Source organism: Sciurus vulgaris, assembly GCF_902686455.1.
Source record: "Sciurus vulgaris genome assembly, chromosome: 17".
Lineage (NCBI taxonomy): Eukaryota > Metazoa > Chordata > Mammalia > Rodentia > Sciuridae > Sciurus > Sciurus vulgaris.
In genome coordinates, this window is record NC_136478.1 from 56,982,151 (window position 1) to 57,009,388 (window position 27,238).

A 27,238-nucleotide genomic window follows, 5' to 3' on the forward strand; every position below is an offset into this window, starting at 1 on the left:
CATACCGGTCAGTCAACCGGATTATGCACTTTGGCTAATTTTAGACCATGCAAATTTCATCTTAATTTTTTTTTTTTCTCCATACTGGGGATTGTACCAAGTGATGCTCTACCACTGAACTATATTCTCAGCCACTCCCCCCACTTTTTTCTTAATATGAGGGGGGAAAACATAGAGCAGTGAGCTGTATTTTCAACACTCCTTTTCACAGAATAATCATTTTACAAGAATTACTTCATACACACAGGAACAGCTCAGGTCACTCCCTAACCAATTACAAATAACTACAGGCCATGGATCTTTAGGATCATTTTCAAAGTTGATATATTAACTCATTAAATCATATAAATCTAAAGGATTTGTTTTTGTTCTTGGAAATAGTTCAACTCCCTTTATTTTTCTTTCTATGATACATGTGCATTTCACTTTAATAATATAAAGTAATAAGTGGAAGTGTTTGTTTCCAGAGGCTTATACAAAAGTTACATGATAGGGCCCTCTGCTGCCTGGTCTTCTGTGATTTCTAAATATCTTTTCCTGAAAGAAGTTATTTGATCTTGTAATTGGTATTTTCTCAATCCCAAGGAAAAACAAACCAGAGGGCAAGAACTTTAGAGTCAGAAGCTTGAAAGAGATTTTTCTTATAGAAAAATTCAAACATATACAAAAATTGAAGGAAGAATAAAATGAATAAAATTAAAAATAAGAACTGGGGATATAGCTCATAGAGTGCTTGTCTGTCAATCACAAGGTCTTGGGTTCAACCCCCAGTACTGAAAATAAATAAATAAATAAATAAATAAATAAATAAATAAATAAATAAATAAATAAAATAAAATAAAAATGTACCCATTGCCCAAGTTCAATAATCTTTGATTCACAATCATGGTCTCTTTCTTTCCTTCCTCCTTTCCTCCCTTCCTCCCTTCCTCTCTTCCTTCCTTCCTTCCTTCTTTTCTTTTCTTTTTCTGGTACTTGGGATTGAACCCAGGAGTGTTCTATCACTGAGTCACATCACCAGCCCTTTTTATTTTGAGTCAGAGTCTCACTAAATGGCTGAGGCTGGCCTTGTGCTTCTGATCCTCCTGCCTCAGTCTCCCAAGCCTCTGGGATTCCAGGTATGTAGCGCTGCACTTTGTTTTGTGGGCTGGTTTTGTTTGTGGTGCTGAGCACATCATGGGCACTCTACCACTGAGATCCACCCAGCCCTCAGCTTTTCTTTACTTCCATCCTCAGAACATGTCCAAAACCACCAAATTATGTAATCGAATCCCAGACTTAATATCCCATATATATATATATATATATATATACATGTGTATGATATATTTATGTTTATATATCCACACATATGCAGCTACAGTTATTTCGACATATGCCATTATGTGTTTGAAAATATGCATTTATACCTGTACTAGGTTTGCATTTTTTCCAAAACTCACATCCTTACTGGAACCTCAGAACTGGAACTTACCTAGAAATAGAGTTGGGTTTGGGATGTAACTCAGCTGTAGAGCATGTCAGTAGCATGTGCAGTTCCCTGGGTTTGGTCCCTAGCATGAGAAAAGAAAAAAAGAAAAAGTGGTTGCCTGTGGTACTGTGCACATGTAGTCCCCATAGCCAGGGAGACTGAGACAGGAAAGTCTCTTTGAGTCTAGGAATTCAGGACCAGTCTAGCTAGGCCAAAAGAGCTAGGGGGAAAAAAAGACAGGAGGCAGAAACCAGTTTCACCTACACATAAATAACCTACTTCTGTCTTGTTTTCCACTTTGTGGTGCTGGGGATCTAACCCAGAGCCTTGCTTGGGCAAGTACTCTACCACTGAGCCACGCCCCCAGCCTTTCCATCTGCCTTTCAAATAGCCCAAAGCATTATGTGGTTCTCCCAAGAAGAAAAAAATCCAGACTAGTATGAAGCAGTAGGTGCAACTTTGTTCCATGGTTCACCCTGAATGTATTTTAGAATCATCTGGGGAGCATTTTGTAAAAATCCCAATGTCTCAACTCCTCCCCAGACCAATTAACCAGTCTCTGAAGGAGGGGTCTGGGCACCACACTTGCTGCAAAGCTCCCTAGGTGATGCTAATGTGCAGGTGGGACTGAGAATTCCTGCCTTGGGTAGTGATGAGCAGTCACCTGGGTGGAAGTAATTATGTACTCCTCAAACCCAGGAACTCAGACTACTGGACAAATGCTATCTACCCTTTGCAAGTTACAGAGCCTTAACTTGACAACTGTTCTGATTAGCAGCTGCTAAAAGACAAGCTGCCCCATGTATAAGGATCCGAAAGAGCTGAAAAAAGAGTCTCAAAAAATATCTGTACACCCATGATCATAATAGTTTTATTCAAAATATCCAAAAGGTGGGCCAGGCATGGTGGCACACACCTGAAATCTCAGTGACTAGAGAGGAGACTGAGGCAGGAGGATTACAAGTTTAAAGCCATCCTTAGCAACTTAGTGAGACCGTGTCTCAAAATAAAAAATAAAAAGAACTGGGCATAATGAGTTGGGGGTGGTGGGGTGGGGAGAGAAGAATGAAGGAACTTTGGATGGTGTAGAGGAAAATAGGGTGGGAAGGGGTGGGGGAAGGAAAGATAGTAGACTGAGACAGATAGCATTACCCTATGTATATATGTATATATGATTACATGAATGGTGCGAATCTACATCATGCACAACCACAGAAATTAAAAGTTACACCCCATTTGTGTACAATGAATGCAGTACAGAAAAATAAAAATTTAAATAAAAAAATTAACACCATAAGTAACAAGAAAAAAGGGGGGCTGGGGATGTAGCTCAGTGTTAAAGCACCCCTGAATTAGATCCCTGATCAAAAAAGGAAAATGATGGAAGTAATCTAAATGACTATCAGTAGGTGAATGGACAGACAAAATGTTATGTAAATACAATGGTATATTTTTTGGCCTTCGATAGGAAGGGTTGGTATGCAACTCGTGCCCAAGGCCCTGCATTTCATCCCCAACACCATTAAAGAAAAAAAAAAAAAGGAAAAAAAATTTTGAGATGGGTTTTGCTACATTGCCTTAGGCCTCACCTATTGAACAGCTAGGATAACTGCTCTGATTACTCTGGAACCAGAATAAAATTTTGACACAGGGATGAATTTTTAGGATGTTATGCTAAGTGAAAGAAACCAAACAGAAAAAGACAAATACTGGGAATAGTTCAGTGGTAGGGTATGCACTTGCAGGCATGAGACCCTGGGTTCAATCCCTTGGCATCACCAAGAACAAAAACAATGACAAAAAAGAAAGACACTGGGCATGGTGACACATACCTGTAATCCCAAGGAGTTGGGAGACTGAGGCAGGAGGGTAGCATAGTTAAAGCCAGCCTCAGCAACATAGTGAGACCCTCAGCAACTTAGTGAGCCTATCTCAAAATGAAAAATAGAGCTGGGGCTGTAGCTCAGTGGTAAAGTACCCTTGAGTAACACCCCCCCCCAAAAAAAAAAAAAAAAGATAAATACTGTATGACTTCGCATAGATGAGGTATTTAGAATAATTGAAATCCAAAATGGAAAACAGAATTGTGGTCGCCAGAGACTGGACAGAAAGCAGGGGGATATGTGGACTTGTTTAATGGAGGCCATTGATTTGCACTAAGCTCCTGCTTGAGACCCTAAAAGATCAAACCAAAATGGAGTTACTCATGCTAAAGTTTCACATCACTAAATGGAAACTAAGTGTTAAATTCCCAGTGCAGTTTGACTGGCATGGTAAAGACATTCCTCTGTGTCAGGGGCTACGGTGCCGGCTTGTAATACCAGGCTCCGTGGTTAAGAGCACCTGGATTCAATCCCTAGTATCAATCAAATAAAATAAAAGACATCCTTCTCCTTTACCATTTACAAGGAAAGGAATCTAAATAACCTGATGGTAACCAATCTTTGTGTGTGTATGTGTGTGTGTGTGTGTGTGTGTGTGTGTGTGAGACGTGTGTGTTACTGGGGATTGAACCCAGGGATATTTAACCAGTGAGCTACATCCCCAACCCTTTATATGTTTTATTTATTTATTTACTTTTAACATATTTTTTTAGTTGTCAATGAATCTTTTATTTTATTTATTTATACGTGATGCTGAGTATCAAACCCAGGCCCTTGCATGTGCCAGGTAAGCGCTCTACTACTGAGCCACAACTCTGGCCCCATGTTTTATTTTGAGATCGGGTCACACTGAGTTGATGAGGCTGGCCTTGAACTTGCGATCCTCGTCTTAGCCTCTCCAAGTGGTTGGTGTTATAGGTGTGCACCACCGTGCCCAGCTAGATCTTTAAACTAAATTTGTTGTCATTTTATCTTTTGACAATTCAACTCGTTTCAGTTTTGCAAGATGAAAAGATTCTGGAGATTAGCTGCACAACCATGTGAACATCCTTAACAGTGCTCAACTGTGCCCTTAGAAATGGTTAAGATGGTACATTTTGTGTTAAGTGTGTTAGAAAGGAAACTACCCTGAAAATTAGTGGCTTGAAACAGCAAGGATGATTTTATTATCCCATATGGTTCCTGTGGGTCAGGAATTCAGGAAAGGCTGAGCAGCTGGTTCTGGCCTAGTGCATCTCACAGGGTTGCAGACCACATGACTAGAAAAAAACAGTGGATGGCTGGAGAACTAAGGGCTGGGTAGACAGCCCTCTGTGCTCAGGCTGCCTCATGTGGACTTCCCCTTTCACTATGGCAGCTGGGCAGTTGGACTGCTTATCTGCAGCTCAGGGTCAAACTCAAGTGTTTCCACAACAGATAGAAGTGACTTTCCCCTTTGATGACTCAGCTCAGAAGTGAAGTAGTGTCCCTTCTGACATGTTCTATTGGTCGAAATTATCACCAAAGGTCTATAATTCCATCAACTAGAGAGGCTGAGGCAGGTAGATTAAGGCCAGCCTCAGCAATTTAGCAAGACCCTTTTTCAAAATAAAAAATAAAAAGGTCTGGGGATGTGGTTCAGTGGTAAAACAACCCTGGATTCAATCCCCAGTACAAAAAAAGAGAGAGAAGAAGAAGGAGAAAAGAGGAGGAGGAAGAGGAGGCGGAGGAGGGGGAGGGGGAGACGACTAAGTCAACAAATATTTGCTGGCCATCTAGGAAAAGGATCAGTCAGTCAAGTCAAAGGATGAACTCAGCCCCAGATATCTCTTGACTAAATCTTTACAAGAGACCAGAACTGCCCAGTCAAGTTGTTCCAGAATTCCTGACCTACAGAAAGTATAAAATATAACAAATATTTACTTATTTTATTTTTTGGGGTGCCAGGGATTGAACCTAGGAGTCTAAACCACTGAGTCACATCCCCAGCCCTTTTTATTTTTCATTTTGAGACACAGTTTCACTAAATTGCTTGGGGCCTCCTTAAATGGGTGAGGCTGACTTTGAACTTGAGATCTTTCTGCCTCCCAAATTGCTGGAATTATAGGCATGCTAATTACAGGCAAAAGAGCTAAATGTTTCTTTTTGAAGGTCCCTACTTTGTTGTTTGTTTTTGGTGCTGGGGATTGAACCCTGGAGATACTTACCATTGTGTTATCTCCCCCCTCCCCCTCCTTTTTATTTCTTTATTTTGAGACAGGGTCTTGCTAAATTGCTGAGGCTGGCTTTGAACTTGTGATTCTCCTGCCTCAGCCTTCCAAGCTGCTGGGATTGCAGTTGTGCCCCACCTTGCCTATTGATTCACCTTTAAAAAAACCCGTTACTGCTGATGGACAGAATTACAGCCTCTGGAACAGGAATTCCCTGTGTTTCTTCCCTTTTGCTAGCAAAGCAATAAACCTTCTTTTTCTTTTTTCTTAAAACTGTGTCCTCTTTATTGGATTGGCATCAGGGACAAGGATTGAACTTTCAGTAACAGTAGTGCTGAACTTTTCTGGACTTTAGGCTACTCAGTTATGAAATGGGAATAAAAATCAGGTGCGGTGGCACATACCTGTAATCACAGCAATTTGGGAGGCTGAGGTAGAAGATCGAAAGTTGCTGCCTTAGCAATTTAGTGAGGTCCTGCTTTTAATAATCTATGTAATCTTTATAAATATTAGATTATATTTATATATTATCATAAATTATATTACAGAATATTTATAAAGATTACATAGATTATTGGGGCTGTGGTTGTGGCTGGGTGGCAAAGTATTTCCCTAGCATATATGAAGCACCGAGTTTGATCCTCAGCAGCATATAAAACAATAAACAAAATACGGGTATTGTGTTCATCTACAACTAAAAATATTTTTTAAAAATTACGGTCTTTGCTTCCTCGAGCCATGAGGTGAGCAGCATTGCTGCCTTGCCACGGGCCCAAAATCCACAGTTGACTGATCATTGATTTGAACCTCTGAAACTGGATCCAAGATGGCGGTCTAGAGGGAGGCTGCGTTCCTTGTCGCTCCGCAATGCCAGATTCAAGCAGAGGATATCTGTTTTTCGCTGTCAGCAGACTGACCGCAGACCGCCAGTGGAGAACCAGCTGCCTGCTGCTGCCTGGAAGTTCACTGTTACAGTACCTGCAGGTTTGATTACACGTGGCTGCCGCCATTTTGAGACAACAGCCAGGCCCTGTAGGACCCCTGGCCAGATTGACTGAGTCCCGTCTCCAGGATCCCTCAGCCCAACCGATCACTCCCTGCCTCTGGGGCCCTCACATCAACTGACTGCTCCCTGCCGCCAGGACCCCCAGACCAACTGACTGTGCACTATCACCGGGAACCCAGACCAACTGATTGCAGCCGGCCTCCTGGATCCCACAACCACACCAAACACACCCGACCTCCAGGACCACTGCCGGACCAACTGCATCCTGTCTCCAGGACCTCCAGCTGACCACGTCCACCCCTGAGCTGCAGCTCCCCATTTGCCAACACATTTGGAAGCCAGAGCAGCCATCTTGGATAATCCTGGAAGCCGTAGCTCCAATCTTCGGGTGGGGCAAATCCCATCCTGAGACGCCTGCTGGAGGCTTGAAGCTCATTGTCAGGTACCTCTCATACATCAGGCTACTGAACACTGGGAGGTTTCATTAGTATATGACTATTATACAGTAGATTTTCTGTTTTCCTTTTTTAAAAAAAAATTTAAGTTTTTATTTCTTTATGTTTCTTGCTTTCTTTTCCTTCTGTTTACCTGTTCCCTCAGAGTCGCTTTCTCCCTTATTTACATGATGTTATTGTCCCCATAGGGGCTATTTGGTCTAGGATTGCACAGTGTCTGATTTGGGCACTGCTAATATTGATCTCCCCTTAAAGAAAGGGTTTTGGAAACCTATAGGGCCACTATAAGCCTATAGGGGGAAATCTGCAATACCCCAGATCTGCAGCGCTAGAGGGGAAGATACATGAACAACATGAAAAAACAAGGGAAGAAAATGATCCAAACAAATCTAGATTCTATAGTAATAGAATCCAATGACAGTACATTAGAAGAAATGTCAGAAAAGGACTTCAGATTATACATGATTAAGATGATTCGCGAAGCAAAGGATGAGATAAGAGAGCAAATGCAGGCAATGAATGATAATACCAATAAGCTGAAAGAGCACCTGCAGGAAGCAAAAGATCATTTCAACAGAGAGATAGAGATTCTCAAAAAAAAAAAAAAAAAAAAAAAAAAAACCAAACGGAAAGCCTTGAAATGAAGAGACAATAAACCAAATAAAAAACTCAATGGAAAGCATCACCAACAGACTAGACCACTTGGAAGACAGAACCTCAGACAATGAAGACAAAATATTTAGTCTTGAAAATAAAGTTGCCCAAACAGAGAAGATGGTAAGAAATCATGAACAGAATCTCCAAGAACTATGGGACATCATGAAAAGACCAAATTTAAGAATTATTGGGATTCAGGAAGGCACAGAGATACAAACCAAAGGAATGAACAACCTATTCAATGAAATAATATCAGAAAATTTCCCAAACCTAAAGAATGAAATGGAAAATCAAATACAAGAGGCTTACAGAACACCAAATGCACAGAATCACAACAGATCCACACCAAGGCACATTATAATGAAAATGCCTAACATTCAAAATAAAGATAGAATTTTGAAGGCCGCAAGAGAAAAGCATCAGATTACATATAGGGGGAGACCAATACGGATAGCAGCAGACTTCTCAACCCAGACTCTAAAAGCTAGAAGGGCCTGGACCAACATATTTCAAGCTCTGAAAGAACATGGTTGCCAACCAAGAATCCTATACCCAGCAAAACTAACCTTCAGATTTGAAGATGAAATAAAATCCTTCCATGATAAACAAAAGTTAAAAGAATTTACAAATAGAAAGCCTGCACTACAGAATGTTCTCAACAAAATATTCCATGAGGAGGAAATGAAAAACAACAATGGAGGTCAGCAAAGGGAGGAACTACCTTAGAGAAAAACCACTCAAAGGAGACACCAAGCCAACTTAAAAACCAAAAATAAGCCAAATGACTGGGAATACAAATCATTTCTCAATAATAACCCTGAACGTTAATGGCCTAAACTCATCAATCAAAAGACATAGACTGGCAGAATGGATTAAAAAGAAAGACCCAACAATATGCTGCCTGCAAGAGACTCATCTCATAGAAAAAGACATCCACAGACTAAAGGTGAAAGGATGGGGAAAAACCTACCACGCGCATGGACCCAGTAAAAAAGCGGGGGTTTCCATCCTTATATCAGATAAAGTGGACTTCAAGCCAAAGTTAGTCAGAAGGGATAAAGAAGGACATTTCATACTGCTTAAGGGAACCATAAATCAGGAAGACATAACGATAGTAAATATTTATGCCCCAAACAACGGTGCATCTCTGTACATCAAACAAATCCTTCTCAATTTCAAGAATCACATAGACCACAACACAATAATTCTGGGCGACTTTAACGCACCGCTGTCACCACTAGATAGATCTTCCAAACAAAATCCAACCAAAGAAACCATAGAACTCAATAACACAATCAATAACCTAGACTTAATAGACATATATAGAATATTCCATCCATCAATGAGCGGATACACTTTCTTCTCAGCAGCACATGGAACCTTCTCGAAAACAGACCATATGTTATGCCACAAAGCAGCCCTTAGGAAATGCAAAAAAATAGAGATACTGCCTTGTGTTCTATCAGATCATAATGGACTGAGAGTAGAAATCAATGACAAAGTAAAAAAAGGAAATTACTCCAACACTTGGAGACTAAATAATATGCTATTGAATGAAACATGGATAACAAAAAACATCAGGGAGGAGATTAAAAAATTCTTAGAGGTCAATGAGAACGATGATACAACATATCAAAATCTCTGGGACACTATGAGAGCGGTACTAAGAGGAAAATTCATTGCATGGAGCGCATTCCAGAAAAGAATGAAAAGTCAACAATTAAATGACCTAACATTACAGCTCAAAGCCCTAGAAAAAGAAGAATGGAATAACAGCAAAAGTAGTAGAAGACAGGAAATAATTAAAATCAGAGCTGAGATCAATGAAATTGAAACAAAAGAAACTATTCAAAAAATTGACATAACAAAAAGTTGGTTCTTTGAGAAAGTAAGCAAAATAGATCAACCCTTAGCCACACTAACAAAGAGAAGGAGAGAGAAGACTCAAATTACTAAAATACATGATGCAAAAGGAAATATCACAACAGACACCACTGAGATACAGAACATAATGAGAAGCTACTTTGAAAATCTATCTTCCAACAAAACAGAAAGTACGAAGACATTGACAAATTTCTAGAGACATATGCTCCTCCCAAACTGAACCAGGAGGACATACACGATTTAAACAGATCAATATCAAGCAATGAAATAGAAGAAGCCATTAAAAATCTACCGTCCAAGAAAAGCCCAGGACCAGACGGATTCTCAGCCGAGTTCTATAAGACCTTCAAAGAAGAACTCATTCCAATACTTCTCAAAGTATTCCAGGAAATAGAAAAGGAGGGTACCCTACCGAACTCATTTTATGAAGCTAATACCCTCATACCCAAACCAGGAAAAGACACATCAAGGAAAGAAAATTTTAGACCAATATCCTTGATGAATATAGATGCTAAGATCCTTAACAAAATATTGGCAAACCGTATCCAAAAACATATTAGGAAAATTGTGTACCACGATCAAGTGGGGTTCATTCCTGGAATGCAAGGATGGTTTAACATCCATAAATCAATAAACGTGATCCATCATGTCAATAGACTTAAGGATAAGAATCATATGGTTATTTCAATTGACGCAGAAAAAGCATTTGACAATATACAACACCCCTTCATGCTGAAAACACTAGAAAAAATAGGGATAGTAGGAACATACCTGAACATTGTAAAGGCTATTTATGCTAAGCCCATGGCCAACATCATTCTTAATGGAGAAAAACTGAAACCATTCCCTTTAAAAACGGGAACAAGACAGGGATGTCCTCTTTCACCACTTCTATTCAACATTGTCCTCGAAACTCAAGCCAGAGCAATTAGGCAGACTAAAGAAATCAAAGGGATACGAATAGGAAAAGAGGAACTTAAGCTGTCACTATTTGCGGATGACATGATTCTATATTTAGAGGATCCAAAAACCTCCTCCAGAAAACTTCTAGACCTCATCAATGAATTCAGCAAAATAGCAGGCTATAAAATCAACACGCATAAATCTACAGCATTTTTATACGCAAGCGATGAAACAGCTGAAAGGGAAAGGAGGAAAACAACTCCATTGGCAATAGCCTCAAAAAAAAAAAAATAAAATACTTGGGTATCAATCTAACCAAAGAGGTAAAAGATCTCTACAATGAAAACTACGAAACACTGAAGAAAGAAATTAAGGAAGACCTTAGAAGATGGAAAGATCTCCCATGTTCTTGGATAGGCAGAATTAATATTGTCAAAATGGCCATACTACCAAAAGTGCTATACAGATTCAATGCAATTCCAATTAAAATCCCAATGACGTACCTCACAGAAATAGAGCAAGCAATCATGAAATTCATCTGGAAGAATAAGAAACCCAGAATAGCTAAAGCAATCCTTAGCAGGAAGAATGAAACAGGGGGTATCGCAATACCAGAACTTCAACTATACTACAAAGCAATAGTAACAAAAACAGCATGGTATTGGCACCAAAAGAGACAGGTAGATCAATGGTACAGAACATGGTACCAAACCCAAATAAATACAATTTTCTCATACTAGACAAAGGTGCCAAAAATATGCAATGGAGAAAAGATAGCCTCTTCAACAAATGTTGCTGGGAAAACTGGAAATCCATATGCAACAGAATGAAACTAAACCCCTATCTCTCTCCCTGCACAAAACTCAACTCACAATGGATCAAGGGCCTTGAAATCAGACCAGAGACCCTGCATCTTATAGAAGAAAAAGTAGGTCCAAATCTTCACCTTGTTGGCTTAGGATCAGACTTCCTTAACAGGACTCCCATAGCACAAGAAATAAAAGCAAGAATCAATAACTGGGATAGATTCAAACTAAATAGCTTTCTCTCAGCAAAGGAAACTATCAGCAATGCGAAGAGAGAGCCTACAGAGTGGGAGAATATCTTTGCCTCTCATACTTCAGATAGAGCACTAATTTCCAGAATATATAAAGAACTCAAAAAACTCTACACCGAGAATAAAAATAACCCAATCAACAAATGGGCTAAGGAAATGAACAGACACTTCACAGAAGATGTACAAGCAATCAACAGATATATGAAAAAATGTTCAACATCTTTAGTAACAAGAGAAATGCAAATCAAAACTACACTAAGATTCCATCTCACCCCAATTAGAATGGTGATTATCAAGAACACAAGCAACAATAGGTGTTGGAGAGGATGTGGGGAAAAAGGCACACTCATACATTGCTGGTGGGACTGAAAATTAGTGTAGCCACTCTGGAAAGCAGTGTGGAGATTCCTTAGAAAACTTGGAATGGACCCTCCATTTGACCCAGCTATCCCACTCCTCGGCCTATACCCAAAGGACTTAAAATCAGCACACTACAGAGATACAGCCACATCAATGTTCATAGTGGCTCAATTCACAATAGCCAGACTATGGAACCAACCTAGATGCCCTTCAATTGATGAATGGATAAAGAAACTGTGGTATATATATATATATATATATATATATATACAATGGAATATACTCAGCTATAAAGAATAATAAAATTATGGCATTGCAGGCAAATGGATGAAATTGTAGAATATCATGTTAAGTGAGATAAGCCAATCTCAAAAATCCAAAAGAGGAATGATCTCACTGATAAGCGGATGATGACACTTTATGGGGGTGGGAGTGGGACAAGAATGGAGGAAGGAGGGACTGTATAGAGGGAAAAGAGAGGTGAGAGGGGTGGGGGGGAAGGAAAAAAATAATGGAATGAATCAAGCATCATTACTCTATGTAAATTTATGAATATGCAAATGGTATGCTGTTACTCCATGTACAAAGAGAAACAACATGTATCCCATTTGTTTACAATAAAAATAAATTTAAAAAAATTTCATAGATTATTAAAACCCCTTCCAACTTGATGAGGGGGTATATGTCTTGCTGCCTTATTCAGTGCTATATATGTTGGACAGAGATGAGTGGCTGACCCCACAACACATGCTGAGTAAGTATTTACTGAAATAAAAAAAAAGGCACCTTGCCTAAAGAGAATACATATTAGCTGTCATTAGTTTACAAGGCAGTGCATGATTACCCCTTACTTTATCAGTGATCTCATCTTTTATTTTCTCCCTTGGTGCTGGGGATGGAACCCAGCCTCATGCATGCTGAGCAAGCACTCTAGTGCCAGTCCCTAAGTACTCATCTCTTACCACTTGTGCATTCCAACCACCCTGTTCTCTCTGAGTTCCTCTACTGTGCTGGCATACACCAGTTTCAGGACCTTTCCTTCTGTTTTCCCTGCCAGTTATTCACATGGCTTATTCTCTTAGTGTTCAGATCTATTCAATGTTACCTCCTCTGAGAAGTCTTTTCTGACCACTTCTAGCACTCTGTAGCCACTTATCTTGCTTCATTTTTCTTCAAAGCATTTACCTGACCTGATTGGTACAGTTTATATCTGTGAGTTGTGCATCTTCAGAAGCAACCAACTGTGAATTTAAAAATTTGAAAAAAGAATATCGTGTCTGCACTGACTATATAGACAGTTTTTCTTGTTATATAGTAAATACAGTATAACAACCACTTACATAGCATTTATACTGCGTTATGTGTCCTAAATAATCTGGAGGTGATTTAAAAAACACTGGAGGATGTGGGTAGGTTATATGCAAAGCCTTGCACATTTTATATAAGGGATCTGGTATCTGCAGATTTTGGTATCTGCATGGACTAGGCGAAGTAATTTCCCACCCCGACCCAGGGAAGGCTGTAGTTTTCTTTAGGTTGTCCTAGAGAACAACCTTCATGAGGGTAGGACTTTTCTACTGTATTCAATCGCTTTATTTCACAATACCTCCAACACCGGGATCTCAGAAGACGTGCCATAAATATTTGCACAATTGGACAGCACAAACGGACACCTCCGCGGGGCACTGAGACCCGCCATTTTTTTGGCCAAAAGTGGTTAGAGTCTACGTCACGTGACTTGCAGTCTCGGGCCAGCCTTGGAGGCTGGGGAGGGCCACGTGGTCCCAGCCTCAGCGGAGGAGGTACTGCGCAGGCGCACCCCCGGCGCAGGCGCAGACGCGGCTCAGGCGCGCGGCCAGTGGCGGTTGGCTGCTCGCGGATCGGCGGGCGGTTGGTGTGAGCCGGACCGAGCTGCAGCTGCTGAAACCGGCGCCATGGTGGAGAAGGAGGAGGCTGGTGGCGGCATCAGTGAGGAGGAGGCGGCGCAGTATGATCGGCAGATCCGCCTGTGGGGCTTAGAGGCTCAGAAACGGTCAGGGCCGGTGGAGGCGCCGAGGGTCTGGAGGCGGCGTCTGGTGGGAGGCGTTCTGGGCCGGGAGGGAGCGGGGGTCCGCTTTGAAGAGAGGAGGCGGGATTTACGTGCGCGGGAATGGGAGCGCTCCTGGGGTCGTCGATTGGGCGCGTTTCTGGGAGGTTATGTGGTGGGCACGTCCCCGGGCGGCCCTTCGAGGAATCGGAGGCCTCAGAATTGGGAGGGGGGGGGGTGTTCAGGGGGCAGGATTCCCACTCCTGGAATCGGGCTCCTGGGAGGGGTATGGTGGGCCTTGGGTCGCAGGCCTGTGCTTCGGGGCCAGAGGGGTCGGGGAGGTGTGGACAGGGTGGAGGGGGGCGTAGTTCATTCATTCATTGGAGGGAACCGGTATCTTTGCTCGACCTGGGGCACCTTGGCAAACGGAGCCGACGCCTACGTGAGCTTACGTTTTTGGGGTTCCTTGGAAGCGGGCCAGTCAGTGTGCGGGTTTTGAGGTGTTTGGGAGCAAGTTCTCCCACATGGGAGCCTCCTAGAGAGGGTTTGGAGGGACCCGACGTGGTTACTGGTCCAGAGCAGGCAGGGGTTGGTTGGTGGTTGTGTTGTTCCTTAAGCTGAGGGGGTGAGTTTTTTTTGCAGAAGGTCATCGAGTCAATCAAATATTTACTGAGCACTTGACGCAGGAACTATTCTGGGCCCTGAGCACATATCAGTGAACTGCTCCTTCCTACGTGGTTCTGTCTTTAATTTATTTATTTGGTAGCGGGACTAGAGCTCAGGGGCGCTTAACCACTGAGCCACAACCCCAACCTTTCTTATTTTTAATTTTGAGACAGGATTTCGCCACGTTGGCTTAGGGTCTTGCCAAATTGTTGAGGCTACCCTCGAACTTGATATCCTCCTGCCACAGCCTCCCTAGTTGCTTGGATTACAGGGTATGCCACCGTTCCTGGTGGGAGGAACTGTTTTAATAGGGTGACCTGGGAAGGCCTATGAAGAGGCATTACTAAACCTCAGACTTGTGTGAAGGGAAAGAGCCATAATTGGCACCTGGAAGGGGTGATGGTGGGAAGAACCTTCCTAGCATAGAGAACAGCAAGTGCAGTCCTCAGGCTTGAACATTGCTTGGCAGATTAGAGAAATAGGGGAGCTGGAGCCAAATGTGTTGAGTAGCTTTTATTCTGAGTTTGCTGAGAAACCTGTTGGATTGTGTTGAGTAGGAGTAATATGATCTGTTGTGTATTTTAAAAGGATCAGCCTTTGTGGAGAAAAGGTTAAAGTGGGCAGAAGTGGAATTAGATTCCTGTTAGGGTGCTGGGGTTGTAGCTCAGTGGTACAGTGCTTGCCTCAAATGTGAGAGGCACTGGATTTGAGCCCTAGCACCACATAAATAAATAAAATGAAGGTATTGTGTTCATCTACAACTGGAAACAAAACAAAACAAAAAAAGATTCCTGTTAAACTGTGACAACAATCCAGTTTTTTAAGAAAAACTGTTGATGCCTGAAACTCTTAAAGGGGTCAGATACATATTCTGGATATATTTTGAAGGTAGAGGGGATAACTTTAGTTTGTGTATTCATCTCCGGTGGAATGAGAGGCAGAAGTAAAGGCTGACTCCAGTGTTTTTGGTTTGAGCAACTGGTATGGTGGAATTGCCATATACTGTGGTGGGTAAAACCAAGTTTATTTGGGTCAGGGAAGAATCATTTCTCTTTTGGACTTGCATTTAGATGTTTGTCTTACTGTAGAAATACATTGGTGGTTAAGTTCACAGGTGAGATAGAGGTGATGGATTATGTGATGTGAGTACAGAGTATAGAATTAATTGAGGTAAGGATTGGGGAGGCACACAATCAGTAGAATTTTGTCCGAGGAGGGGGGGGGGGCTTTCAGAAGTTTTTGGTTAGAAAGCATAGTGTGCAAAGATTGGGAGTGGAATGGGAATTACCTCAGGCTCATTTTAGATGTGTGGAGTCTTCTGTGATGGATGAGAGTGTAATGTCATCCTGAGACATTAATATCACTGGTCAGAAGAGGGTTAAAGGCACCTACAATAGAAGGTTGAGAATTAACTGATAAAAAGTGCCTCAAATATCGGTGATCTTGATTGATTTAAGGACTGCTGTTCTCTGAAAGGGGTGGAAGGAGAACTTCTTTGAGTTGGAGGAAACTTTGAGGACATAACCCGTTAAATCTGGGATTGAACCTAGAGGCGTTTTACCACTGAAGTACATCCCCAGCCCTTTTTATTTTTATTTTGTGACTGTCTTGCTAAATTATCCATGCTGGCCTCAAACTTGTTATCCTTCTGACCCTAGTGGTCAGGTTTACAATTGTGTGCTGCAATACCCAGATCGATGGATTTTACCAGGGGCAGATTTCCACTGATCTACATCCCCAACTTCCCCTTTTTTTAACTTCATATTAAATAAATTTATTATGAAATATGTTTGCTTATAATAGAGAAGTTTTTTTTTTTTTTTTTTTTTTTTTTCCTTCCCCCTTGAGACAAGGTCTTTCTCACTAAGTTGCTTAGGGCCGCACTGAGTTGCTGAGGCAGGCCTTGAACTTGGGATCCTTCTGTCTCAACCTCTTGAGTTGCTGGGATTACATGCGTGCACCACTACATGCATCTATTTTATATTTTTAATACAGATTTCCCTAAGTTGTTAGGCCTGATCTTGAATTTGTCAGTCTCCTGCCTCAGCCTCCCAAATAGGTTGGGTTAAAAGATGTGTGCCACGGTCTCTTGGGAGATGCATGTAGGCACATGTAGGCATATGATAAAGCTAAGAGAACAGAATGTTAACTCTTTCAACTTTTCTCTATATTTAAAAATTTTTTTTGAGAAGTTAGAAAAAGATATCCCCTCAAAATTTGGAGATTCGCTTCATCCTTACCTATGGCTGGGACTGGAGGCATTTTGCTGCTGTGCCTGCTACCATTAGTAGTTTTGTAAAGGTGAGAAATGATGGTTGCTCAGGCTGGGGAAGTGAATAGATGATGCTACAGGAATAAATAGATACATAGGTCCTCTCCAGTACTGGGGATTGAACTCAGCCGTGTTTTACCTGTGAGATACATCCCCAGCCCTGTTTTTTTCCCTTCAGTTTTGAGATAGGGTCTCACTAAGTTGCCAAGGCTAGCCTTGAATCTATGATCCTCCTGTCTCAGCCTCCTGAGTTTCTTGTGGTATAGGTGTGTGCCACCATGCCTGACTCTGTAAATGTTTTGTGCAGAATTTCTGTAGTATTGATTCCCAGAAGGGGAATTGCTACATCAGGGAGTATGAATCATAATAGCTGATATTCATTAAGTGCTGACTGTGTGCCAGGTACTGTTTTAAGCACTTTTCATATAATTGAGCCACAAATAAGCTGTAGTCAGAGGGGCCCTAGCATGGTTAAAGATTAAAACATAAATATGATATTCATTGTTGACAGCAGTTGAATTAAAAAGCAAAACAAACCTCCAGAGAAGTTGGTTTGTGGAGCCATATAGAAATGTAGGCTTTGGAAAGACTGTGTGGCTGCATGAGATTTGTTGTCAGAAGCATTTAAAAATATTCTTCACTGGAAAAGTTCAGGAGAGGAATGCTCACCTTACTCAGATATAAGAAAGGACTTTTTGAGAAAATGACATTCAAGTTGGGTTTTTAAGTCTTGGGAAAAAGCTTGACTACCTAGAGAGGAAGAGGGCTGGCATTTCAGGAGCATGGAATGTTGTGACTTAAAGTCTGAAAGTCTGAACATGAACTGGGTGGTGCACACCTGTGATCCCAGCTACTTGGGAGGCTGAAATCAGGGAATTGCAAGTTTAAGGCCAAACTGGGCAACATGGTGAGACCCTGTTTCAAGAAAAGAAAAAAAGCATAAAGCCTGAAGGTGGAAAATTGGAGGCATGCCTGGGAAGTGAGTAATATACTAATAATAGGAAATAAGGCTGGTAAAATAGAATAGAGTCAATACTAAATGGCTTTAAATGCCAGCTTTAGTTTTGTTTGTTTGTTTTTGTTTTTTCCTGTTAGATTTTTTAAAATCCAGATTGAAACCTGTTTTTGAACCCTTTTATGTAAGTGAGGCAGTGGAGCCTAAGGAGAAGTTATTAAATTCTTGTAACTTTTATTGAGCATCTTATATGTCAGGTGTTGTACTTGGATGCTTTGGCTTTCAACTTTTACCAGGTCGTCAAGGGAATTAAATGAAATGAATTCAGAATTAGTAATTCCACTTTATAGATGAATAAATTGAAGTTTGAAGTGATTATATAGTTTTCTGGGTCACCCAGTTAGGTAGTGGCAAATCAAGAATTCAAACTTCCATTTTCACACTCAGAGGACATTAATGATTAGATTTTGGCCGGGGGGGTACTAGGGATTGAACTCAGGGCCACTAGACCACTGAGCCACATCCCCAGCCTTATTTTGTATTTTACTTAGATACAGGGTCTCACCGAGTTGCTTGGCACCTTGCTTTTGCTGAGGCTGCCTTTGAACTTGAGATCTTCCAGCCTCAGCCTCCTGAGCTACTGGAATTACAGGTGTGCTCTGATTTTGTCATTTTTTGATATATTATGTATCTGTTTATCTGTCTCCTCCTCCAGGAGGGCAAAAACTTTCTTATTCACCCCTGTGTTCCCAAACTTAGGGTGCCTGGCATATTACGTGCTCAATAAATATTTATTGAATGAATTTTTCTATGCAAAGTGGGTTGGAATCTGTGTGTTTTCTAGATTTGAGGCTTTGGAACTTTGGTATATTTAATGAAAACCAAAATTATTTATTTCCCTGTCATTTTGTTCTGAGATCACAAGCTCCACTGTTCTGTATCAGGAGGTTAACAGTTTCTGCTTTACAGGCTGCGGGCCTCCCGGGTGCTTCTTGTTGGCATGAAAGGACTTGGGGCTGAAATTGCTAAGAATCTCATCCTGGCAGGAGTTAAAGGACTGACCATGCTGGATCATGAACAGGTGTGATGTTATCACCTTATAACTGCCCTCTTGCATCTGTCCGCGTCAGTATTTGTGAATGCCTATTTGTGTTGTGAAAGGATGGCTAATGTTAGTGGAACTCTAGTCTTTGGAAACTGAATGTCCTAGTGCTGGGTTTGAATTCCAGTTCCACCTCATTCTAGTTGAATGACCCAGTGGAGACACGTTATCTCACTGAACTTGCTGTCAATGGAGCAATAGAGAAGTGGTTTTCTAATGTATGCCTAAAAATGAAAATGCAGTTGCCTGGAGCATAGCTTTTAGCTTTAGTGATTCTGGTTCAGAAAGTTTTAAATGAGACTCAGGAACATGTACATTTTAAAGATAGGTGTCTCAGAGCCAGGTATTTTGGTGCACACCTGTAACCTCAGTGTTGGGAAGCTGAGGCAGGAGGAGTGCAAGTTTGAGGCCAGTTTCAGCAACTTAGTGAGACCCTGTTTCAAAATAAAAATTAGAAAGCAGGGGCTTGGGGATGCAGCTCAGGTACAGTGCTTGCCTCACAAGAGTGAGGCCCTGGGTTCAATCCCCAGCACTGAGAACAGAAAGAAAGAAAAAGGTGGGGACGGGGGAGAGAAAAGAAAAATAGAAAGAACTGGGATGTGGTTCAGTGGTATAGTGTCCCTAAGTGTTCCTAGGTTCAATCAATCCTCATTACCCCCTACCAAAAAAAAAAAAAGTAAATAAATAGAAGATAGATGCCTTGGAGATTTTGTTGTAGATTCTCCACAAACATTTGAAGAGTTGGGTGACGAGGTGCATGCCTGTAACCTCAGGGACTCAGGAGGCTAAGGCAGGAGGATCACAGGTCCAGGCCAGCTTTAGCAACTTAGTGAGACCCTGTCTCAAAATAGAAAGAGCTGGGAATGTCTGGGTTCAATTCCCAGTACCAAAGGGGAAAGAAACAAGAAAGAAAAACATTGAGGCTGGGCTCAATGGATCGAGACTTGGGAGACTGATGCAAGAGGATCAAGAGTTAAAAGCCAGCCTCAGCAACAGTGAGGCACTCAGCAACTCAGTGAGACTCTGTCTCTAAATAAAATACAAAATAAGGCTGGGGATATGGCTCAGTGGTCAAGTGCCCCAAGTTCAATCCCTGGTATTCTCCCTCCCCCTGCCAAAAAAAAAAGAAAAGAAAAGAAAAAGAAAAAAGAAAAAAAAATGCAGTCAGAGCAAATATGTGTGGGTCGCTTAGCATAGGTGCATCTAGTAATTAATTATATGACAGCACTATTGAATAATATAATGGTAATGCCCAACTCCAGTATAGCTTGCTCTGACCTTTTTCTTTTGTTTTGGTACTAGGGATTAAACTCAGAGTTACTTAACCATTGAGCTACATTCCCAGTTCTTTGTATTTTTTAATTTTTTATTTTACTTATTTGGTTTTTATGTGGTGCTGAGGATTGAACCCAGAGTTTCACACATGCTAGGCAAGTGCTCTACCTCTGAGCCACAACCCCAGCCCTTATTTTTGATTTTAAAGCAGGGATCTCACTAAGTTGCTGAGACTGACCTCAAACTTGGGACCCTCCTGCCTCAGCTCCCACCCAGGTTGCTGGGATTACGGGTGTGCACCACTACACCTGGCAGCAAAATACTTTGAAGACTGTAATGTCACATTGTATTATTTGTGACTTTCTTTTCTTTTAGGCAATGAACAAGAATCTTGTCTCACATTAAGTAACTAGCATGAAGTATAGTCTCTGTAGGCAAAAGTAAATGCTAATGAAAATTTTATTTAATTTCCTAGCCACTATATCATGAGGAAATTAATGAAAAATTTAAAAGCTGACCTTGTGTGAGTGTTCAGGAATACCTGGAATTATTTTTAAAAAATTGTACTATGAAGTGAAGAGAAACATAGGTTGGCTCATTTAATTTTACAGCCACAGTTTGGTTTTTGAATTGAATTTTAAAACACTAAGCAAAAAAAATTCCTACAAGGAAGATGCCAGGAGTGGGCAGGGGACAGAAAACAATTATTTCCCCAACCACACTGCCCTCTAGAGTCTGAAGCGCTTCATGCGAAAGAAGACTGCTGCTTAGAGAGGGTTAGAGCTGAGACCTAAGAAACGACACTGCCTAACTGTAGCTGTGCTGGGCATGGGAAAATGAAACCACTTGAACATAGTGACTCCCTGTCTGGTTTTGGGAATCCGAGAAATGGGGTGGGTAATAATCTATTGAGAGGTGTGGGATGTGGTTCGGATACCACATCAGGACAGTAATGAGTGCTGTCCAATGTTGGAGTGAACAGATTTATTATGCACATCCTTTACCTCTTTGCTTAGAGAGTTGTGGGACCTTCCACCTGCCTAACATGGTGGTTCTCATCCATGAGGACCACTTGAGAGTACCCTGGGAGTTATTTAAAAGTAAAGTTCTTTAGGTGAGCCTAATAGTCATGGTGGGTTAACAACCACTGACTTCATATGTCCTGTTCTCAGCTTACCTAGCCAGACCCCCATCAGATAAAATTTTTTTTCCTATACTGGGGATTAAACCCAGGTATGATCTGCCACTGAGCCACATCCATCCTTAGCTCTTTTTATTTTAGTTTTCATTTTGAAATGAAGCCTCACTAACTTGCCAAAGCTGACCTTAAACTTGCAGTCCTCCTGCCTCATCCTGGCAGGTGTAGGCACTGTGTCTGTCTAGATCAGATAATTTAAAAGTTTATGAACACAACATGGTTGTTCACCCTTCTATATTTTCTCTCACTAAGAACACCCAGGGAGGCAGTAGTGCAAAATGCAAAGACTTTGGAATCATACAGACAGTTCAAGTCCCAGGTTAGACTAAACATCTCAGACTCAGTTTGTTCATCTCTAAAATGAAGGTGTTAATGCCTGCCCTTAGAACTTTTTATTTAGTTTTTAAGATCCATAAGCATCTGAGAGTATCTACTCAGTACCATGAAGTCTGCTAGGTGCTGGCAATAGAAAAATGCTCACAGCAATTTTTACTCTCAATTCTTTTCCAAAAAACAAGAGCAGGCTCCTGGACTCAGATTGTAGTAGTGAGACATGAAAGGTTTCAGAAACTAAATTTTAAAGAACAAGGTGGGGTTTGTCAAGTTGATTGGTGTTTAGGCAGAGGACATGTGACACAAAAGTGTCTAATGGTATGTTAGAAATGGAATATAATAAGCACTTTGGTGTTTTTAGAGTGAGTGTGAGAACCAAAGTAGTAGCAAGCAGAGGCAGGTCACATGTGAAGTTCACATTGGGACGTTCTGCTGGGAAGCCCAACCACAAAGTTTTACTCAGTCCTCTGGGTCTGTGGATTCATTAGCCTCAAATGGAAAGAGAACGTAACCTAGTTGGCTTTGGGCTTCATCCTAATAAAGTAGACATTATTATTCCAGTAGGTCACTAATCTAGATCTAGGAGAACTATCTGGGAAGAACTATGATTAGCACAAGATAACAGGGCAGATCACTTACAAGGCTGTTTTATTAGTGTGAGAGGCAAAAGGGATCTGAGCTAAGACCTCAAATAGAGATGGCAAGAAGCACATGGATATGATAATATACTTTAGTGATAGAAGTATATGTATGGACCTTAAGTAATGACAAGGAATAGGCATAACAGCTAAAACTTTACTGAAGGTGCTGGGTGGGCCCTGTTCTATGAGCTTATGGTTGTATTATCTCATATAGTTCTCACAACTACCCTGAGGTCTGGGACCTATTATTGTTATTATTATTAGTTTCACAAATAAGAAAACTGAAGGGAAAGAAGTGAAGTCCTGGTCCACCCACGTCCACAGTGATTAGTGGTACAGCCAGGACCCAGGCAGCCTGACTTTAGAGCCCATGTCCTTAGCTACATCGATGTGTATTTGCCATCAAGGAAATATCAGTGATACGAAGGCCAAGATTCTGGCTTGGGTGACTGGAAGGGTGGTTGATGGCTTATCAACAGAGCCTGCAAATTCAGGAGCAGTTGATCATGAAGGGCTGATGGAATATCCAAGTGGAAGTGACTAGTTGGATAGTTTAATAGAAGATTCAGGTAGATCAGGAGGAAATCTCCAGAAAGAGTGGTTTGAGAAAAAAAATAGCAGATTTTGATAAAATCTAAAAGAGGAATTGAATTGGTTTATGGAACTATACAAAGTGAAAAGATGAGTGGTTTTGACATGAAAACTTGGGGGCAGGTACACCTAGGAGGGCTATAGGGACAGGAATGAGAGAGGGAAGGAAGAGGAAGGTCTGAGAAGACAGGGTACAAGTAGAATGTTGCAAGAAAACTGTGCTCTCTTGACTGATAGTAATAATGACTAACGGTACAGGAATAATGAGTGTATGTTATTAACATCTTCATTTTATGTGTGAATCTTGCGTATTCTCTCAAGGTCACACAGTAAGTCTTTGAACCAGGATTTGAATTAAAGATTTTAACCCAGCCTGAATTATTCCAGAGTCCTGGCTCTTAATCATTGTGATGTCTGGCCTCTCAGTATAGAATGAGATCCCTGAAGAGCGAGGATGGGGTGGGTCAAAAATGCTGTTAGGGGGTTGATCTGAAATGGAAGAGGGCCAGCTCATTTTCTTGGAGGAAAAATAGTGAGGAAGTTGTGTACCCTGGATATTTGGTAGGAGGAGATGAAGGGAGATTACTTCTGTTGAATCTAGTCTTGGTGAAGGTGGTGAAGTCATTTGCAGAGTTCAATTAGATGTTTGGTGTGTGAAAAAATGCTTTGTGAGCTGTATGGAATTTGTAATCCTACTGTGGCTGTCAGGGAGTTACAGTATTCTGTCTTTGAGGCTCTGCTGTGCTGACATCCAACCTTATGGTAAAATTCCTCTGCTCTAGTCCCCACTCGTCTTTCTTCCTGAGTTTGAATTGAAGCATTCTTAGTTGTTTCTGATTTTTGCATTGATTTGTTTTTAAATCCTTTGTAGACAGGGACTGCATTCTTTAAACTATCTATATATCTCCATGAATGCTTAGGGTTGGGCACATGATAGGTATTTAGTCAATTCTTACCACTGGTAATTGTTACAATAGTTACACATTTAAGCAGATTTAAGTGGAAAAAAGCATGAACTTTTGTTCTTGAGCGATTTCCCCTATGAACACAAGGGGGTGCTCTTTAACCATCAATGACCAATTAAAAAAGTTAAAATGTCCTATTTAAGCCTCAGAAGTAACTAAGAGTAGGGATTCCACAGTAGCCATATTATTATAGGAGCAGTAAGACTATTTGATGGTAAGTATTTTAGCTGTTGTCTTAAGTAGGGTCATTGTCTTTGAGGTTTATTTTCCAGAAAATTCAAGAAGTAAAAATAAAAAATTTATTCCTAGGTATCGCCAGAAGATCCAAGGGCTCAATTCCTGATTCGTACTGGGTCTGTTGGCCGAAATAGGGCTGAAGCCTCTTTGGAGCGGGCCCAGAATCTCAACCCCATGGTGGATGTGAAGGTGGACACTGAGGATATAGAGAAGAAACCGGAGTCATTTTTCACTCAGTTTGATGCTGTAAGTTTCTCAGTGTCAAGTCTACTGTGAGAATTAAGCAAATTTAAGCATTAGTTATAGGTATTCTAGTGTGTTTGAATCTGAATTCTGAGCTTTTTCCCAAGTAAATTTGTAAGCTATTCTGTTGTTGAGGCTTAGTACCTTTCACGAGTATATTGCCAGGAGGTCCAATCTGTTGGACCTGCTGTGATGTGCTGTCTGCTGACTTCTTTGGGTATGTGTTCCCCTAGACCAGATTTCAGTATTGGTGTTCTGTCTTCCTTCTAGAATCTGCATGTATTGCAAATGTTTGCCCCTGAAAACTTAGCAAGTTGTTGATTAATTTCTGTGGTATTTTATTGTTAGAAATACCAAACTGTAGCTTGTGTTTTGTCTTAAGATTAAGAACACACCTGATCTTGGTTTATGTCTGTCTCTTTTTTTGCACATGGATAACTGGACAAAATCACCATAGTCATAAGCCAAATGAAGTATATTCAGCCTCATTTGCTTTCATTACTGAATCTCTCCATGCAGATGCAAGAGAATGAGTTAAATTCTGTCAGTGTCTGTGACCTTTCAGACATAGTTCTATGTACCTTGGGAAAAACTTAATGCCCGGTAACTGAAATGATCACATTACATGACAGGTTAGAATTTGGGCTGGATAGTTTGTTTTTCACACTGTTGTATTTTAAAGCCTGCATGTATCTGTTCAGACGTGGGCTCAGAATGATGGATCATCTGTGCATTTATACTTTTTTTTTTTTTTTTTTTTTTTTTTTACCAATTCCTTCTATTTTTTAATTGCAGGTAATAAGATACCTTCCATTTGGACATGTCTTTTTCATTTCCTTATCCATAGTTCACATTTGGTTTATTTTAGGTATCCCATAAACTCGTAGGTTTAGAGAGAGTTGTTAGGACAGATACATGAGGCTGGTGTTATGTGCCTACTCAGGGGAGAGTGAGTGTCTCTGTGGGCCCTGTTTGACTGCTCCTAGTAGGGGTTGTAGTCACTTCTGACTCTGCGGGGTTCCGTTTAATCAATTAGTTGTGTGTGTCCCCTGTGGCTTTCTTACCTTTCAGATGTGATTTTTTTTTTCCCCCTTGGGTAACCACATCCTTTGAAACACCAAAGGAACACATTTCTCTGAGTATTATTTCAGTTTCTAGGCAAAAAGCGTCTATCAACTGAAAATGGCCTTATGTTCAGGAGAAAGTGTGTGCAGTTTGGAAGTTGTCTTTTGATGGTGATCATAAAGCTTCTCTTGAAAAGATAGTGTTTTGTGCAGTAGAACTTGGTCATTTCCAATACCTCAGTTTATTGGAATACAAGCCAGAGGATGCAGAGCACCCTTGATAACTCTGTTGACTCACCAATTTATTAAGTCAGGGTGGAAGGTCGGTCACCTGGTGTGTAACCTTTCTTTTGTTTTGACTTTCAGATTAAGTTTCTCACTGCAAACTGGAATAATAATTTCAATGGGACTTGTTTATCTTCATCGTAACATATCAATCAAAAAAGTGGGTGGGAAGTCAATTTAGCAAGGTCCTGTCTCAAAATAAAAAAAGGGCTGTGGATGTAGCTCAGTGATAGAGTGCTGTGGGTTCTATCCCCAGCACAGGGGGGAAGATAAAAAAAGGAGACAAAAGCCCTCATTTATTTTATTTTATTTAGAAAAATTTTTTTAGTTGTTAATGTTGTTTATTTATTTATATGCGGTGCTGAGAATCGAACCCAGTGCCTCACATGTGCTAAGTAAGCGCTGTACCACTGAGCTACAATTCCAGCCCAAAAACCCTCATGTTTAAACATAATCTTTGGGTCAATTAAAAAATTAGTTTTTTTTTCTTATTATCACTTATTTAGATTTTAGTAGATTTGGCTAATGGTTTAGAAGTAACTTGGTAAGTTATCACTATCTTTTTCATGAAAACAAGGATATGTGGTTTTTATATGTTTGTGGATTAGGGTAAACTTTTTTTTTTTTTTTCTGTGGTGCTGGGGATCGAACTTGGGGCCTTGTGCTTGCAAGGCAAGCACTCTACCAGCTGAGCTATCTCCCCAGCCCAGGATAAACATTCTTTAAATGGTTTTTCCTTTCTGGGTTAACACACTTTTTTTTTTTTTTAATTTTTCAGTTGTTGATGAACCTTTATTTTATTCATTTATTTATATGTGGTGCTGAGGATGGAACCCAGTGCCTGACACATGCTAGGCAAGCACTCGACCACTGAGCCATAACCCCAGCCCCAACACACTTCTTTTGGGTTATAGAAAGTGACCATCACATAATTTGCATTTTCTGGGCACTGAAACCTGTGGTTTCTCTTTTGTCTTCTAACCAGTAGCACCCAAAGAACCTGTCGTACCAGTTTGAAACTGGCTTTAAAACATGCCCAGAAAGACTGTTTGTTAAGATTTATTTAGACATCAGGGCAGTGAGTCACAGTTTGCAGAACTCACACCCAGACTGTTTCTTCTTTTTGCAGGTATGCTTAACTTGCTGCTCCAGGGATGTCATAGTTAAAATTGATCAAATCTGCCACAAAAACAGCATCAAGTTCTTCACAGGAGATGTTTTTGGCTACCATGGGTATACTTTTGCCAATCTTGGAGAGCATGAATTTGTAGAGTAAGTGTTGGGAGGGGAAGAGAAGGAAAGATATTTTCAAAATTTAGTTTTATTTACTGGTAGGAAATGAAGGATGTAAGGAAAATATGTTACTATTAATACTCAGGGTATTCTGAAATCAAGCCATTAACCATTTTTACTGAGTACAGTAGGTTGTGAGTTCACAATTATAGGAGATATAGCCTCTACCCTCCAAAATGGTCTAATTTTAAAGCCTAAAACAAGCAGAGTTTGATGACAAAGTATAC

General features: G+C 40.8%; 1 protein-coding gene and 1 long non-coding RNA gene across 4 annotated transcripts in view; one reads left to right on the forward strand and one right to left on the reverse strand.

The window, feature by feature from the left end:
• Positions 1 to 719: 719 nt before the first annotated feature.
• Positions 720 to 13,584, reverse strand: LOC306648995. Its single transcript, XR_013760545.1, has 3 exons — positions 13,472 to 13,584; positions 1,475 to 1,553; positions 720 to 773 (listed from the first exon to the last, which is right to left on the reverse strand). It is a non-coding gene; the product is annotated as an uncharacterized lncRNA (long non-coding RNA).
• A 112-nt stretch (positions 13,585 to 13,696) lies between these two features.
• SAE1 (SUMO1 activating enzyme subunit 1) overlaps positions 13,697 to 27,238 on the forward strand; it is a 64,867-nt gene continuing 51,325 nt past the window's right edge. The window contains exons 1-4 of one of the 3 annotated variants that reach the window (XM_079119556.1): positions 13,701 to 13,897; positions 18,754 to 18,865; positions 24,199 to 24,372; positions 26,848 to 26,990. In XM_079119556.1, coding sequence (XP_078975682.1) covers positions 13,800 to 13,897; positions 18,754 to 18,865; positions 24,199 to 24,372; positions 26,848 to 26,990 — 527 coding nt within the window. In that variant the 5' untranslated portion in view covers positions 13,701 to 13,799. Of the gene's footprint in view, positions 13,898 to 18,753; positions 18,866 to 24,198; positions 24,373 to 26,847; positions 26,991 to 27,238 lie in introns of all 3 variants that reach the window. The other 2 variants (XM_079119555.1, XM_079119557.1) reach the window with 2 other exon arrangements.